Raw genomic sequence first — 16,886 nt, 5'->3', positions numbered from 1 at the left:
CAAACGACTTCAGGCAGGAAGAATGGCACAATAAACATGAAGCACTTAGCAAAATAAATCGCACCGAATGAGGTGAAGGACAATGGAACGTAGAAAGGGCGAGCAGACGCCCGTCATAGATAATGACGTACCCATGTAGATGTTGTACAAGTCTCCCCTTGGTGAGGCGATATCCACTGTGTCATCAATCCCGAAATCTGATTTCACTCTCTGCAGAATGAAGTCTGCGCCTAAAACACAGCCAAGGAAAACCAGTTAGTGTATTCAGAGGTCCTAATTAAATACATTAGATGGATTTATTGTACAGGGAGCTAATAAAATGAGTGCACTGCATGCCAGTAACAGTTTGGTGTCATCTTTCTGTATCTGGGGAAATGAAACAATGAAATGATATGCGTTATCCCACCGCTGTGGATATATTCCTCCATATTGGTGCGATTCATTTATCATGAATCCCTCCCTTTAATTTTTCTGCTGCACTTAAAGCCTATGTGAAGTCTGCTATTAGCCAGGCCAAATATACTTCTGTATATTAAAAAAGTCCCTTTACAATATAAGCTAAACCAAGGGTCAGCAACCTTTTTCCACTTAAGGGCCAGATTCAATGTATGTGAATGCATGGAGGCCCGTATTCACCTGCTAATAAATGAAAATAACATTACACAGCCCCCGCACCTCTGGCCCCCTTTACATTACACAGCTCTCGCACCTCTGGACCCCTTTACATTACACAGCCCCCGCACCTCTGGACCCCTTTACATTACACAGCTCTCGCACCTCTGGACCCCTTTACATTACACAGCCCCCGCACCTCTGGACCCCTTTACATTACACAGCTCCCGCACCTTTGGATCCCTTTACATTACACAGCCCCCGCACCTCTGGACCCCTTTACATTACACAGCTCCCGCACCTCTGGACCCCTTTCCATTATACAGCCCCCGCACCTCTGGACCCCTTCACATTACACAGCCCCCGCATCTCTGAACCCCTTTACAATACACAGCTCTCGCACATCTGGACCCCTTTACATTACACAGCTCCCGCACCTCTGGATCGCTTTACATTACACAGGTCCCGCACCTCTGGACCTCTTTACATTACACGGCCCCCGCGCCTCTGGACCCCTTTACATTACACAGCCCCCACACCTCTGGACCCCTTTACATTACACAGCCCGCACCTCTGGACCCCTTTACATTACACATCCCCTGCACATCTGGACCCCTTTACATTACACATCCCCTGCACATCTGGACCCCTTTACATTACACATCCCCCTGCACCTCTGGACCCCTTTACATTACACATCCCCCTGCACCTCTGGACCCCTTTACATTACACATCCCCTGCACATCTGGACCCCTTTACATTACACATCCCCCTGCACCTCTGGACCACTTTACATTACACACCCCCATACCTCTGGACCCCTTTACATTACACAGCCCCCCTGCATATTACACAGCCCCCCCCCTGCATATCACACAGCCCCCTCTACTCAACCACCCTGCATATTACACAGCCCCCCCTGCATATTACACAGCCCCCCCAGCTGGGATGGGGTGCTTTAAATAAAAAAAAAATTTTATTTATTTATTTTTTTTTTTTTTTTACACTGTCCCTTTGAAAAAAAATTCTGATCACCTTTTTTGCTGTCAGAAGGAATGTAACCATCACTTGTGACAGTAATAGGCAGTGACAGGTACTCCTTATGAAGGGATATGGGTTCTATAAGACCCCAAATCCCTTTGTTGCACTTAAAAGCAATCAAAACCCCAAGTTTGGCTGTTTTAAATACTGTCATTTTTTTTAAATTTGGCGCCTTTAAATCTTCTGAAAAGCGGAAGTGATGTCATGACATCGCTTCCGGGTTACTAGATCTGAGACCTGATCGTAGCCAATTCTGGCTTCTTTCAGGTCTCCGGCCAGCCGGGGGAAGTCGCACGGGCCTCCCGGTGGGTCGGTAAAGCCCGGGCGAGCTGCGGAAGGTGGGCGAGGGGGCATCCCTGCATGGGATAACAGCCGAGTGGCTGGTTAGCCGCATCGGTTGTTATCCCAAGAGAACCAACCGCAGGCTCTAAAAAACGGTACCGGGGTGATGCGTGCAGCCGCAGGCATCAACTCGGTACAACCCCTTTAAGCCGAGGCTGCATATTTGCGTACTTTCGGCGTGAAGGGGTTAAAGTATCCGCGGGCTGGGTGCACGTGAATTCATCACGTGCACTGATGGGCCGGACATTTAGCGGCAGCGGGCTGGGTGCAGCCTGCGGGCCATAGGTTGCCGACCCCTGAGCTAAACTAAATAAATATAACAAGAATAATAATAACAAAAAACAATTGAATTAAATGGACAGAGAAGTTTTGGTGGTATTTGGCTTTTTTTTTTTGGCGGCGAAACATGTAGGGATAACCATCTAATTGTCACCTCTCAGTGACTAGACAAAACTTCTTGCAAAGACAAGATGTTTCCAATGTATATGTTTATTTAAATCATAACAAACCTTTTAACTATGCGTTGTTTGTAATAATAAAATCATAGGTTGGACTTGATGGACTTGTGTCTTTTTTCAACCTCACCTACTATGTAAGACTATGTAAGACTGTTATTTTATATACTTCTTTACTTGCATTCATTGTCTGCTGGCACCCTTAAAAATCCCACCAAAACTTCTCTGTCCATATTTCAATTCCAGGGGTGTTGGTGCCTGTCTAATGTTATCACCTATCTATATCATCATTCCTTCCTATTAATATAATAATAACCAAAAAACAAATTAAAATAATAATGACAAAAAAAAAACAAAAAATAAAATAACATAAAAAAATAACATAATAATAGCAAAATAGAAACAAAACATAATAACAAAAATTTAAAAAAGCCTATTAATAGAAAAAAAATAACCTTACAAAAAATAAACTAGCATAAGAACATAAAATAAAAAAAATAATAATAAAATGAAAAAAATTTATAAAAAAAAAAAAACTAAAACACAATATATAATATATCAGTACAAAATAATAATAAATACAACATAATATATAAATACAATATAATTAATGTCATAAAACAAAATATATAAAATACATTCAACAACAAATAAATATAATGAATAAAAAATAAATATAATAAATTCAAATAAATGTATAAATAAAAATAATTTTAAAAAATAGGGCAAGCTAAGTTTGCAATTAAAGGTATGCTGTGAATCAGCATAGGGTCCTGTAGGTCTAAATAGATGCTCAATAGATGTGAATTGACTATGCCAACACAGATCTGCTTCTGTGCTTAGCGTGGTAAGAAACTTTTAGGAAGGCATAGAGACTGGCGGGATCACCAGGAAATTGATGTGGATTCAATAAAAGTACAATGAACCAATTTTATGAGGGGCAAAGCAATGTAGTCCAAAAAAGTTAAAATACTCTTTAAAGAGACCCTGTAGCCAAACCATTCATTTTAACAACAATCCTCCTATAAGATTATAGAGGAGCTGAACATATTATATACATGTGATTTGTAAAAGGCTCCTTTGTATAGACATCCAAAGGCCCTGAAACTATTGCTGGGCGCTGCCAGTGCCTCTCTGTAGTATTCCCCTTTGCTCTGACCCTTCCTTAAGATCCAGTTTTTTTTAATCATCACCAAGGCACTACCCTTACGCGTTTCACCCACATAAGGCTTCATCATAGTCCCTGTACCAGCTCCAGGCAGCTTTTCACACACATCCTTACCTTGCCAGGTATAAGCCCCGGGAGCTCCAAAGTATAGCATGTCGTTCATGAATCCTCCGCTGATGCCCATCTGGCACATGCCTGTTTTGTCCAGATCGGTGTTCACATTGCACATCTCATTGTGGTACGTCTGCCATTCATCCTGATTGTTGTATAACAAGTCGTTTCCCCGCACATAGCATTTGCCAATCATCCTGTAATGTTCTTCACTAGTGCCCGGGATCACCTGCACTGATGTATATCGATGGGCACACACCTGGTAAGAGAGAAATGAATTCATTATTATTTCAAAATGACTTTCAATAACATTTATTAAAAAAATAAACCCTTGTCATTTCCAATCAGAATGGAAGAGAGAGGGGCAGCACTAGCAGCCAATTAGGTAGGCTGTATGCAAATGTGCTTACAAGGAACATGCTGACAGGTGGAGAGAGCGGAGTGAGATAATAGAAGAGCTTATCATTCTACTGCTGCCCTATCATTATCCAATCACAGGCGCTGGCTAAGGGGATGACCAAACCGTACAGCTTGAAGCTGAAATCCGGGTAGATATAAAAGACACAAATTAACTACTTCCCATCCGGGCCAATTCTGGCACTTTGCTACTACATGTAAAAATCATATTTTTTTTGCTAGAAAATTACTCAGAACCTCCAAACATTATACATATATATATATATATATATATATATATATATATATATATATATATGTTTTTTTTAGTAGAGACCCTAGTGAATAAAATGGCGGTTGTTGCAACATTTTATGTCACATGGTATTTGCGCAGCAGTTTTTCAAACACGTTTCAAACACTAAAGTTAGCCCAATTTTTTTGTATAAATGTGAAAGATGACGTTGGTTAATACATGGTTAATACAACTTAGTTTTAATTAATGCATCGTCACTTTTTTCTTAATGCAAAGTACTTGAAATTGACCTGGTATCAGCCTTCTACAGACCCTGTACAGCAAGGCTGAGAATGTGAGAGGAAGAAGCAGCACAAGCAGAAAGGGAGTACTGCTGGTGATGGCTTTGGATGGAAGGTGAGTATTGTAGCAAAAGCTGCAATTTTTTAAAATGATTCTGGCTGGAGCTTTGCTTTAACTGTATTAGTGAAAAGTCATGTCACCTATCTGGCTGCACTGTATAAATCTCAGGACTAGCTGGACAGAACTACAAACCCTCTAACAAGAAAAACACCTCCAGTATATAAGAATTGAATCTTTATTTAGTTGTTTGCCCGGAGTTCAACAGACTGCAGTATTATTTGCTATAGCGTACATTGTGAATTGTTTTAGTACTGTTCCATTCCAGTATCCCAGAATGCTTCACTCCTGCCCTGCATGCCAATGTTTTTAGCACTCTGTACCTCCATTAATCAAAAGCCTATTTTACAAATTAGAGGCCAAGACAGATTCCCTGAATTCACACTTTGTTAATTGCAGAGTGTGTTGCCCACGCCAGCTATTTCCATGACTGTGCAAAAAGACGAGACGCAGAAATAACAATTATCCCAAAAACAATATCTACAAAATCTTCTTTATAGACATTTTTGCTTGTTGCTGATCAAAGCTTTTTAATCTTCATTAATCCCTATTATTAGACATGCCTACCACCACTGTGGAAAACAAGAGGATGACCCCCAGACAGAGGAAGGTCTTATGTCTATATAAGGTGAGCTTTGACATCGGCCAATCAGAATCCCCCTTTCAAGCTTCTATGTAGCGTAGGAGAATTGAAGGGAGTATCTCATTGGCAGCTCTGGGGTATCATTATCAGGTAGTTTGGTCTTGAAGCTCTGTGTCTTTTTAAGAGCTTGGCTGTATTCAGGCGTTACCCTATACTGGGTGCACACAGGCGCCAACAATTTTTGTCCTCAGCTATGTTATATGGTTATTTTAAAACCTGGACAAATCTACATAACTGTTACTCTTAAACTGGCCATACATTATACAATCTTCTTATTCCATTTTCTTTTAGATTTACCTCCAGTTAATTAGCACAAGGGCCTGCCTGATTGCATTTAAAATGCACCCACAGCCCTGCGCCCCTAGCTCACCCTTTTTCAAAGCCAATTAGAGCCTCTGGCTCTAATTTCGTGCTTAAAAAAAAAAAAACAACCCCCCCCCCCCATTCGAATCCATGTGTCCGGCACCCAGAATGTAGAAGGGACCGGACACATGGATAGGGGGGCAGCACCCCTAATGGAGGGGCCACTCCTTGTATGACCTCATATTATATGGTTTTCAGGAATCTAATAGAACATTTTATATATGGCCAGCTTAAGTAATTATCCAAACAGCTGAAGTCATATGAAAATCTGATCCTTTTTTTTTGTAGTTGAGCTTGGTTCCATCCTCTCACCCCTACTAAAACTTTCTATAGTCCAGAGAGGTGGCCACAATATTAAAATGCCAACTAGTATGCTTGGGAGGTGGGAAGGGCAAGGCAAAGCCTAAATACGATCGCAAATTTACACACTGCTGATCTATCTGATTGTTTGATATGGATTATCTGGTTTGTAACTTTTTCGCCACATGTTAAATTTGAATTAGCTAGGTTTCTAAAGGAGTAAGGTAGGGTTATAACCCCCAAGTTTTGGGGAATTGGGGGATAATGACCCATAGCTACAACAGGAAGGGAGAAGAAACCCCTCTAAATGGAGGGAATGCCTAGTTGTCACCAGAACTAGTGTTCCCATTCAAAGATTTTCCCTCTATTCCTGTTCTGGGGACAACCCAAAATTTTGAATTTTCTTTAACTATCAAAGATAATGGTAAACAAAACGCAGCATCGGAGGAGGGTCGTCGGTGGCAGAGGAAGAAGAACACCGGACTCAAATAAGAAAGAAGAAGAGCGGAAGAAGAAGTGGGAGAAGATGCAGGGAGACCGAGGAAGAAGCCGGGAAGAAGATATTTTTAATAAAAGACTTGTCAAAAACTGTCTACTTTTTTTTTTACACTACACTACTTTTTTTGGTGAATGGGTAGGAGTACAATGTACCCCATACTCATTCACATAGGGGGGGAGGCCAGATTCCGATAAGCCCCCTGCCCGCAGACCCTGACAACCACCGGGCAAGGGATGTCGGGAAGAGGCCTTGTTCCCATCAACATGGGGGCAAGGTGCTTTGAGGTGGGGGGCGCAGAGCTTGCCCCAAAGCACCCACCCCCCCCATGTTGAGGGCATGCAGCCTGGTATGGTTCAGGAGGGGGGTGCTCGCTCGTCCCCTCCCTTTCCTGACCTGTCCGGCTGCATGCTTGGATAAGGGTCTCGTATGGATTTTGGGGGGGACCCCATGCCATTATAAAAAAAATGGGCATGGGGGGCAGGGGTGTCGATCGCTCGTCCCCTCCCTTTCCTGACCTGCTGAGCTGAATGCTCAGATAAGAGTCTGGTATGGATTTTGGGGGGGACCCTACGCCATTTAAAAAAAAAATTTGGCGTGGGGGAGGTCCCCTCCAAATCCATACTAGACCCAAGGGCCTGGTATGGACCTGGGGGGACCCCACGCTGTTTTTTTCACAAATGTTTTTTTAGCCGGCAATTCTTTTTTGTACATTCAGCGGGGAAGCCCACTGACAGCTGATGAATCAGTTGCTAAGGACGCAGCGGCCGGCTTCCCTGCCCCCTCTTTAGCAACCAGTTATATACAATGTAAAAAAAAACGCAAAATGCAAATCGCAGCAAAATTGCTGGAAAAACGCGTGTCCAAAAACACGACAAGCACCGCAAAAAACAATGCAGAAATGCTCAAAAGCAACAAGCATAGATGTGAATCGAGCCTTAATGCATTTGCTCCAATGTATCCAGCTTCTACATAATAAAAACTGCTCTTGTTCTCAACTCAGTGCTGCAGTGCAGTGCGTTCTGAAAAATATTTCCTTTTTTCTGTGCTTAAAGTGGAGTTCCACCCACTTTTACAACTCTTCAGCATCCCTCACTAAACTGTGCACTGTAAACGAATTGGATATTTTTTTATTTTTTTTCTCAGCACCTACTGTATATCTGCTGTATTCATTTTTCACTTCCTCCTCCCTGGCCGCGGCCCATCGCATCATTTCCTGTTTGCAATGCCTTCTGGGAAGGGGCGGCAACTTCCTCTGACACTGCCGTTGCTATGGAAACCTGACCTGAAACCTATTACACTGCTTGTGCTGCACTGAGCATGTGCGAGATCTGCAAGGATGAGATCCAGGAAGAAATACAGTCTGGCTTCAGATGCCCACACTTAAGATGGCCACGGCCTGCTGTAAGTTTATAAAATAACAAACTACTGCTATAAACTAACAAAACAGATCTTAGTTTACAGACTAACTCTACTAGAATACATTAAGCTTGTGTATTATAGGGGTATTTTTATTTAAAAAGTATAATTTCGGCCAGAACACCACTTTAAGGTCTGGATCACACCTATACCTTTTTAGTGCTTTTTGCATTTTTGCAGATTTGCACTACAGTCCATTTAACATGGTTTCCTATGGGACACATTTTGTAGTGCAAATCTGCAAAATGCAAAAAGCACAAAAAATGCATAGGTGTGAACCAGGCCTTAATACTTTGGGAGGCCGATAGAACTCAATGGTAGTGCATATAACGTGCGTTTTGGTGCATTGGTATTACCAAGCCCTGGTTAATACCTGTTAGCCCTATGTATTTTTTTATTAATTATTTCAGGTACTTATATAGCGCCATCAATTTACGCAGCGATTTACATATACATTGTACATTCACATCAGTCCCTACCCTCAAGGAGCTTACAATCTAAGTTCCCTAACTCACATTAATACATACTAGGGACAATTTAGACAGGATCCAATTAACCTACCAGCATGCCTTTGGAGTGTGGGAGGAAACCAGAGTACCCAGAGGAAACCCGCACAGGCACAGGGAGAACATGCAAACTCCAGGCAGGTAGTGTCATGGTTGGGATCTGCACCACTGTGCCGCCAAATGTACTCCATATTCTACATTCAAAAACGCATTGAAAATGCATGTCAACACACAAATGAATGCGCACTGGCGTATGACGGGGTACTTGCCTAAACAACACACCTCTTCGCCCAAACAGAGATCTGAATGGGCCCTTATGGTAAGCGGAGCCCTGTGTTGCCTCCCAGCATGCTCTGCACCCCATCACTCCCATCCAATTCCCTGCACACATTTACTCTGACACTGAGCTCAGCTAATCTCATCAGGGACCCTTTTAGTATTAACCGGCAATGACAATTATGATGCATTGCAGATGTCAGGCGATTTCCAATATCCTGATGCGGCAGACAGAGGAGGAAGATGACAGCTGTGAATGCAGAGCAGGAGGAGCACTTCAGGATACAGGAAGCTTCACCGTACTTGGCATCGGTGGAGGAAAATGACACATAGAGATCTAAAAGGACAATACTACTCTCTGTAATCATCAGAAACACAATTACTGCAAGATACACAAGAGTCTCTTAGAAAAAGTCTTTCTTCTTGTGCTAAGCAGCAATATAACAATTGTGTATTATAGAGATAAAAATCTTTTATTGGACTTTTTTTTTTTTTTTACAGCAGACCTGATGTGAGGTTGTTCTTGAAGGAAGAATTCTAAAAATAACCAGAGACAGATGCGTGATATGTCTATTATAAACACACACCCACACTCGTATTATAATCCTAAAGAATGTGAAAAAAAAAAAAATAAAAAAAAAAAATATATATATATATATATATATATATATATATATATATATATATATATGTATATATATATATATATATGTAAAATACATTTATACTTTTAGCTGTAACATGACAAAATGTGGAAAATTTCAAAGGGGTATGAATACTTTTTCAAGGTACTGCATGTGTATATATATATATATATATATATATATATATACACACATGCAGTACCTTGAAAAAGTATTCATACCCCTTTGAAATTTTCCACATTTTGTCATGTTACAGCTAAAAGTGTAAATGTATTTTATTGGGATTTTATGTGATAGACAAATTTGGCACATAATTGTGAAGTGGAAAGAAAATGATAAATGGTTTTCAACATTTTTGACAAATAAATATGTGAAAAGTGTGGGGTACATTTGTATTCAGCCCCCCCGAGTCAATACTTTGTAGAACCACCTTTCACTGCAATTACAGCTGCAAGTCTTTTTGAGGATGTCTCTACCACCTTTGCACATCTAGAGAGTGACATTTTTGCCCGTTCTTCTTTACAAAATAGCTCAAGCTCTGTCAGATTGGATGGAGAGCGTCTGTGAACAGCAATTTTCAAGTCTTGCCACAGATTCTCAATTGGATTTAGGTCTGGACTTTGACTGGGCCATTCTAACACATGAATAAGCTTTGATCTAAACCCTTCTATTGTAGCTCTGGCTGTATGTTTAGGGTCGTTGTCCTGCTGGAAGGTGAACCTCCGCCCAAGTCTTTTGCAGACTAATGCCCCCTACACATGATCGGACATTCCGACAACAAAATCCATGGATGTTGGCTCAAACTTGTCTTGCATACACACAGTCACACAAATCTTGTAGGAAATTCCGAACGTCGAGAAGGCGGTGACGTACAACATGTACGACGAGCTGAGAAAAATGAAGTTCAATAGCCAGTGCGGCTCTTCTGCTTGATTCTGAGCATGCAGGAACTTTGTGCGTCGGAATTGTGTACACACGATCGGAATTTCTGACAAAGGATTTGTTGGAGGAAAATTTGAGATCCAGATCTCAAATTTTGTGTGACGGAAATTCCGATGGAAAATGTCCGATGGAGCCTACACACGGTCGGAATTTCCGACAAAAAGCTCCCATCGAACATTTTCCGTTGGAAAATCCGACCGTGTGTACAGGGCATAACAGGTTTTCTTGTAAGATTGCCCTGTATTTGGCTCCATCCATCTTCCCATCAACTCTGAGCAGCTTCCCTGTCCCTGCTGAAGAAAAGCATCCCAGCAACATGATGCTGCCACCAGGGTGGGGATGGTGTGTTCAGGGTGATGTGCAGTTTTCTGCCACACTTAGCATTTTGGTTTTAGGCCAAAATGTTCAATGGCACCTTCTTCCACATGTTTGCTGTGTCCCCCACATGGCTTCTTGCAAACTGCAAACAGGACTTCTTATGGCTTTCTTTCTACAATGGCTTTCTTCTTGCCACTCTTCCATAAAGGCCAGATTTGTGGAGTTCACGACTAATAGTCCTGTGGACAGATTCTCCCACCTGAGCTGTGGATCTCTGCAGCTCCTCCAGAGTTACCATGGGCCTCTTGGCTGCTTCTCTGATGAATGCTCTCCTTGCCCGGCCTGTCAGTTTAGGTGGACGGCCATGTCTTGGTAGGTTTGCAGTTGTGCCGTACTCCATTTTTCTGATAATGGATTGAACAGTGCTCCATGAGATGTTCAAAGCTTGGGATGTTTTTTCTTATAACCTAACTCTGCTTTAAACTTCTCCACAACTTTATCCCCGACCTGTCTGGTGTGTTCCTTGGCCTTCATGATGCTGTTTGTTTACTAAGGTTCTCTAACAAACCTCTGAGGGCTTCACAGAACAGCTGTATTTATACTGAGATGAAATTACAAACTCTATTTTCTAATTAGGCGACTTCTGAAGGCAATTGGTTCCAATAGATTTTAGTTAGGATTGTCAGAGTAAAGGGGGCTGAATACAAATGCACGCCACACTTTTCACATATTTATTTGTAAAAAATTTTGAAAACCATTTATCATTTTCCTTCCACTTCACAATTATGTGCCACTTTGTGTTGGTCTATCACATAAAATCCCAATAAAATACATTTACATTTTTGGTAGTAACATGACAAGATGTCGAAAATTTCAAGGGGTGTGAATACTTTTTCAAGGCACCGTTTATATAGCTATACTGTATATATACACAGTAAAGATAGATATAGACATTTTTAGTTTTGTGCAGTTGACTAGGACGTCCAGGGCACCAGAAAAATGCAAAGCCTTTTTACGCTGCACGGGCAAATGCACACATGTGCATGTAGCATTTTTTAATAACATTTTTACTAGGTGATCCTGCCAGGGACACACCTCCTGTCCTAGGGTGACAACGTTCACTCACTGTACTGTGTCTATGGAGTGTTGTCACTTTAAAACAAATAGTGTGTCGGAACTACAGACACACACCTCTTCCTCTCATTAACAAAGGGAAAGGTGTTCTGTAGTTCAGATAAGGAGCTGGGAACCATGCTAGGCTGAGGGCACAGGATATCACATCAACTCACACTATTTCTGGCAGGATCAACGGGTTGCACTTATTAAATAGATTTACCAAAACACTTTGAATAGTATATTTACCAGACAAAAAAAAAGCAAAAAACTAAAACTTAAAGGGTACCTGTCACCAACTGTGACGGTTCAAATGGGGTGTGTATTGAAAAGCGCATAAGCAGAAGTTAAAGGAGAAGTACAGCCAAAGCTTGTTTGGCTGTACTTCTCCTGTAGATCACAAGACTGCAGTTTGTTCTGCACTCCTATGAACCGTTTTCAGCAGACAGCGGGCTGAAGTCAACTGTCTGCTGACGTCACAGAGCCGGTCCAGGCTCGGGCAAGACCACGACAATGGAGTCGGGATCCACCCACATGCCTGGACTGGCACCCGGCTCAGCCTCTCAGTGAGGCTGCAGAGAGCCTGAGCCGGCCACTCCCGCCCCCTCCACAGCCCAGCGCTCCAGTGAGCGAGGAGGGAGGCAGAGCAGAGAGCGGTGACTGGGGAGCTGTGAGAACCGAGCGATCTGTGGTGTTAGATCACTCGGTTCTCAGTCTTAGAGGCGCCAGGGACAGATGCAGCATCTACCTAGGTAGTATGATTATCGAATAAAAAGAAAACCCATACTTCTCTTTTAAAGTATTTGTTACTCCAACACTTCATATTCCTGATATGTGCCTGCTGTAGCATGTACTTGTATGAGAAAGTATCCTGTTCTCTTTGTATTACTTCCTTTGTGTGAAATCCCTGCTAGTCCCCTTGCTTTCCTACTTCCACACTAAGCAGAAGAACACACCGTGGTCAGTTCTCTAGCTGTGCGGGGAACTCAGCCTGCTCTCCTCCAATAATCAGGCTTGTCCTGACACTCCCCTGACGCTCCCCCACTGCCATTCACTGGGAAGATCAGTTTACTGCTGCTTCTCTTCCCCCCAGCTCTGAGAACAGAGGAAACTGAGGAAATGTGAACACGGGAAAAAAATATTTATAATGTATTTTTATATCTATTTTTATATCTATACACAAATCTTTTGCCTTTGATTTCTATTTTAAAAGGAATGGGTTCTTGTTAAGGTGATCGCTTACAATCACTTTAAGTATGTGAAAACTAACATCAAAATGATCAGAAGATCCAGAATTATAATTCTAATGCATATTATATGCAAATTGGAACTTTGTTCTTCAAAGCTAAGGCACCCCCAACCCCCCACCCCCCCTCCCACACACACACCTTCCCAGCATGCTTTGTTTCCATATGTGAAGATGTTACTTACCAAGACACGCCCCCCAGGTCCCTGTGACTCGACCGTGACTCCCAACCACATATTCTCAATGATGTTACGACCGGGCTGACCTGTGGACACAAGAACATCATACAGAATCCTTAGATTACAATTAAATAAAGTCTAAAGAGCAGCCCCACTTCAAGAGAGGACTTCTAGTGCCCCAGATTTGGGCTTTAAATCCTGAGGGGGGGAGGGGGCACACTTTATTTTGTGGGCAGGACCTTCACCTCCTCTTAAAGTCTATTTAATGTCCAGAATTTACAAAGACATTCTGAGCTCTAGCAGGCAGGGGGCGGGGCTCTGATGTCATACACTGAGCAGCATAGAGCAGAGAGCTGATTGTAATCTGACACCTGAGTGGAGGGAATGGATACACCTCTTCTACACAGTCTGATAGGGAAACATGCTGGTTACCGGGCTTAAAGAGATAAAGAAAAATAATAATTAAGTCCAACAGTCAACATTTTTTTTCCTTCTGCTTTTAAAAGGTAAATAGGTTATCTGGGGTCTTTTTTTAATTCATTTATATAATTTTTTTAATTACTTTTATTCCTATTACAAGGAATGTAAACATCCCTTGTAATAGAAATAAGCATGACAGGTCCCCAATAAATATTTCTAAAGGGATGTTTACATTCCTTGTAATAAGAATAAAAGTAATAAAAAAATGTAAATAAATAAAGGGACAGTGTAAAAATAAAAATTAAAAAGTAAAATAAATAAGAAAAAAAAAAAGTAAAGCGCCCTATCCCTCCATGCTCTAACGCAGGAGGGAACGCATACGTCGAACCCGCATATGTAAACGGTGTTCAAACCACACATGTGAGGTATCTCCGCGACCCTTAGAGTGAGAGCAATAATTCTAGCACTAGACCTCCTCTGTAACTCTAAACAGGTAACCTGTAAAAAAATTTAACGCATTGCCTGTGTAGATTTTAAAATACCGTAGGTTGTCGCCACGAGCGTGCGCAATTTAAAGGGTAACATGTTAGGTATCTATTTACTCTGTGTAACATCATCTTTCACGTTATATATAAAAAATTGAGCTAACTTTAATGCTTTTTTTTTAATTCATTCAATTTTATTTTTTCCGAAAAAAGAAAGACCGCTGCGCAAATACAGTGTGACATAAAATATTGCAACGATCGCCATTTTATTCTGTAGAATCTCTGCTAAAAAAAAAAAAATATAGAATGTTTGGGGTTACTAAGTAATTTTCTAGCAAAAAATACTAATTGCAAAAGTTCCAGAAAAAGCCTGGTCAGAGGTTTACAAAAGCCAATCAAGAACACTGATATATTGCTTTTGTGTGAGAGATAAACAATGACATCAGCTCTGTAAAAAAAATGAAGACAATGTACAGTTGGATCCATAAATCCTATGGATTGTTGTCTTCAAGGGGACGGGCTAAATCTAAAAAGCGCTTTAAAGGGGGTGTGGCTTATTCAGGATAGGCGTTGCTCTGGTGGATGCGGTTGACTAGCCCAGAGCAGGGTTTGCTGGGACTGAGGGCGGGGCTAGGAGGAGTGCTCCTTTAAATGATTTAAAGGAGCACACCACCCTAGAAAGACTCATCCTGCAATTAAAGACAAGGAACACCTCTAAGCTCCGGCATCTGCCAGTCTTTCACATTTTCTTCTGTGAGCAAACGTGTTTTTTGCTGAAATAAATATAATTAGTAGCCCAGATCTGCCAGATTACAGCTCCTCTTGCTGTGTCAGCCTGGACACATGTAGGAGCCATAGAAAAAGTCAGGATTTGAAGGACGACTGATATATATAGGGAGCATTCCATACATTACAGTAATAAAGTCCGATTTACAGCACAGGCCAGGACTATGGAATAAACATATATCTGTAATTTCTCTATATCATTGTTATTATTATTACATCTTGGTTGGACCAGAGACTAACCAGAGACTCATTTTCTTCATTCCAGTAGAGATATCTCCCCCTCTAGCTCCCACTACGCATATCTAACCTTAATCCCTTTATGACAGCAGGACGGGCTCCTGATGACATCAGCACTGTATAGCCAATCAGGATCCAAACTCACTCATTGAGGTCAATGGAGCCGCACAGCAACTGTAGGCCAGCTTGGCTCACAGTTGCGGCACAGTAGCACAATATAAAATTGACTGTTGACTTAAAAAAAAAAAAAAAAAAAAAAAAACAGGCGTCAGGAGGTGGCAGTAGTACCTACTGAACACCTGCCAGCTGTCGCTATGCGTTATGATGCCCTCTAAAAAGCGATCCACCGCAGACTGAAAGAACTCAGCAGGGGGTGGATTTGTAGTGAGAGGAAGGGGCATGGAGTTTCCATGTTCTCCCTGTGCTTACGTTAATTTCTCCTGGGTACTGAAATTTCCTCCAAAGCTCCGAAGACAAGCTGGTAGGGTAAATAGCTCCTGTCTAAATTGGCCCTGGTATAGGTGTACAGATCGGCTATGCATGTACAGTAAGTAGAAGGGTTGAAGGAAGACCAACCTTGCCAAAAACTAGACATGTGCGCCATCAATAAATTTGTTTTGTTCCATTTCGTATTAGCCGTTAGTTTGTATTTCGTAATTCGTGTCCGAAATTCAATTTGGATTCGTACAAAATACGAATTTTCGTTAGGTTCATTAACTTTTCGTAACAATTACGAATGTTCGTTATGATGAATTTATCATTATGAGGGGCTCCCACCATCCCTGTGCTGTGATGACTTCCTGGGTTTTTTAACTTCATCATAACGAATAATCGTAATTAACGAACATTCTTATTTTGTCCGATTCTGAATCTCCCATCGACTACCAGTACCAGTCTCCCATTCCCATATTAAAAAAGGTCATTTTCCCAACCCTCACTCAGCAGCAGAAGAAAACCTCTGATTGGCAACAAAACACCAGTCACATTTCCGTTGTAATGGAATTTGGATACGAAATTCGTCAACGAAATTTCGTATTTCGTACAAAATTCGGAAACATAGCAATTCGTATTTCGATCCTCCTCCTTTACGGAAATTCGAACGAATTTTCGATTCGTAAGAAACTAATCGCACATGTCTACCAAAAACTTGCTAAAGAATTCTAAGGAAAAAGGCTTTCAAGGGCATTAGACATGGCGCCCAGGGAGCTGGCTATGATCACACAAACTAGGGGTCTTCAAACTACGGCCCTCCAGTTGTTCAGGAACTACAATTCCCATCATGCCTAGTCATGTCTGTGAATGTCAGAGCTTTACAATGCCTCATGGGATGTGTAGTTCTGCAACAGCTGAAGGGCCGTAGTTTGAGGATCCCTGATCTAGATCCTCATCAGCTGGTGGCCCCTATTTTGTTCACTACATAGGGCGTTGCCCAATACATACAACCCACATGACCCAATCTGCCCAATCGGAATATCTACCAAAAGCTTTACAGATACTCATATTAAAATCATATTAAAGTCACATGATTGCCAAAACTTACTTTCCTGGTCGATAGAAACGCGGAAACAGTCGTTCTTGGACATGGTGATAGGGCAAGCATAGAGGGCACCGGTTTGGTTCACTTTGACACCAGAGGGCGCGGCATCCTGCGGAGCTCCCGCCAGAAGTCTGCAGAAGACAATAAATTGGAACTATTAGTACATTTGAATTTAGGATAATATGAAATATACTGTAT

The 16,886-nt window shown here is 41.7% G+C and overlaps 1 protein-coding gene across 2 annotated transcripts in view; it reads right to left on the bottom strand.

The window, feature by feature from the left end:
* Nucleotides 1–16,886, bottom strand: part of ITGA3 (integrin subunit alpha 3) — a 123,740-nt gene that overhangs the window by 62,370 nt on the left and 44,484 nt on the right. For both annotated transcript variants that reach the window (XM_073607741.1, XM_073607742.1), the window contains exons 2-5: nucleotides 16,692–16,819; nucleotides 13,230–13,309; nucleotides 3,733–3,988; nucleotides 132–230 (exon numbers count right to left, since the gene is read on the bottom strand). In XM_073607741.1, coding sequence (XP_073463842.1) covers nucleotides 132–230; nucleotides 3,733–3,988; nucleotides 13,230–13,309; nucleotides 16,692–16,819 — 563 coding nt within the window. The remainder of the gene's footprint in view (nucleotides 1–131; nucleotides 231–3,732; nucleotides 3,989–13,229; nucleotides 13,310–16,691; nucleotides 16,820–16,886) is intronic.

The sequence above is a fragment of the Aquarana catesbeiana genome, linkage group LG12, assembly GCF_042186555.1.
Source record: "Aquarana catesbeiana isolate 2022-GZ linkage group LG12, ASM4218655v1, whole genome shotgun sequence".
Taxonomy (NCBI): Eukaryota; Metazoa; Chordata; class Amphibia; order Anura; family Ranidae; genus Aquarana; species Aquarana catesbeiana.
The sequence above is the reverse complement of the archived record's forward strand: the minus strand, read 5'-3'. Positions and strand labels throughout refer to the sequence as shown.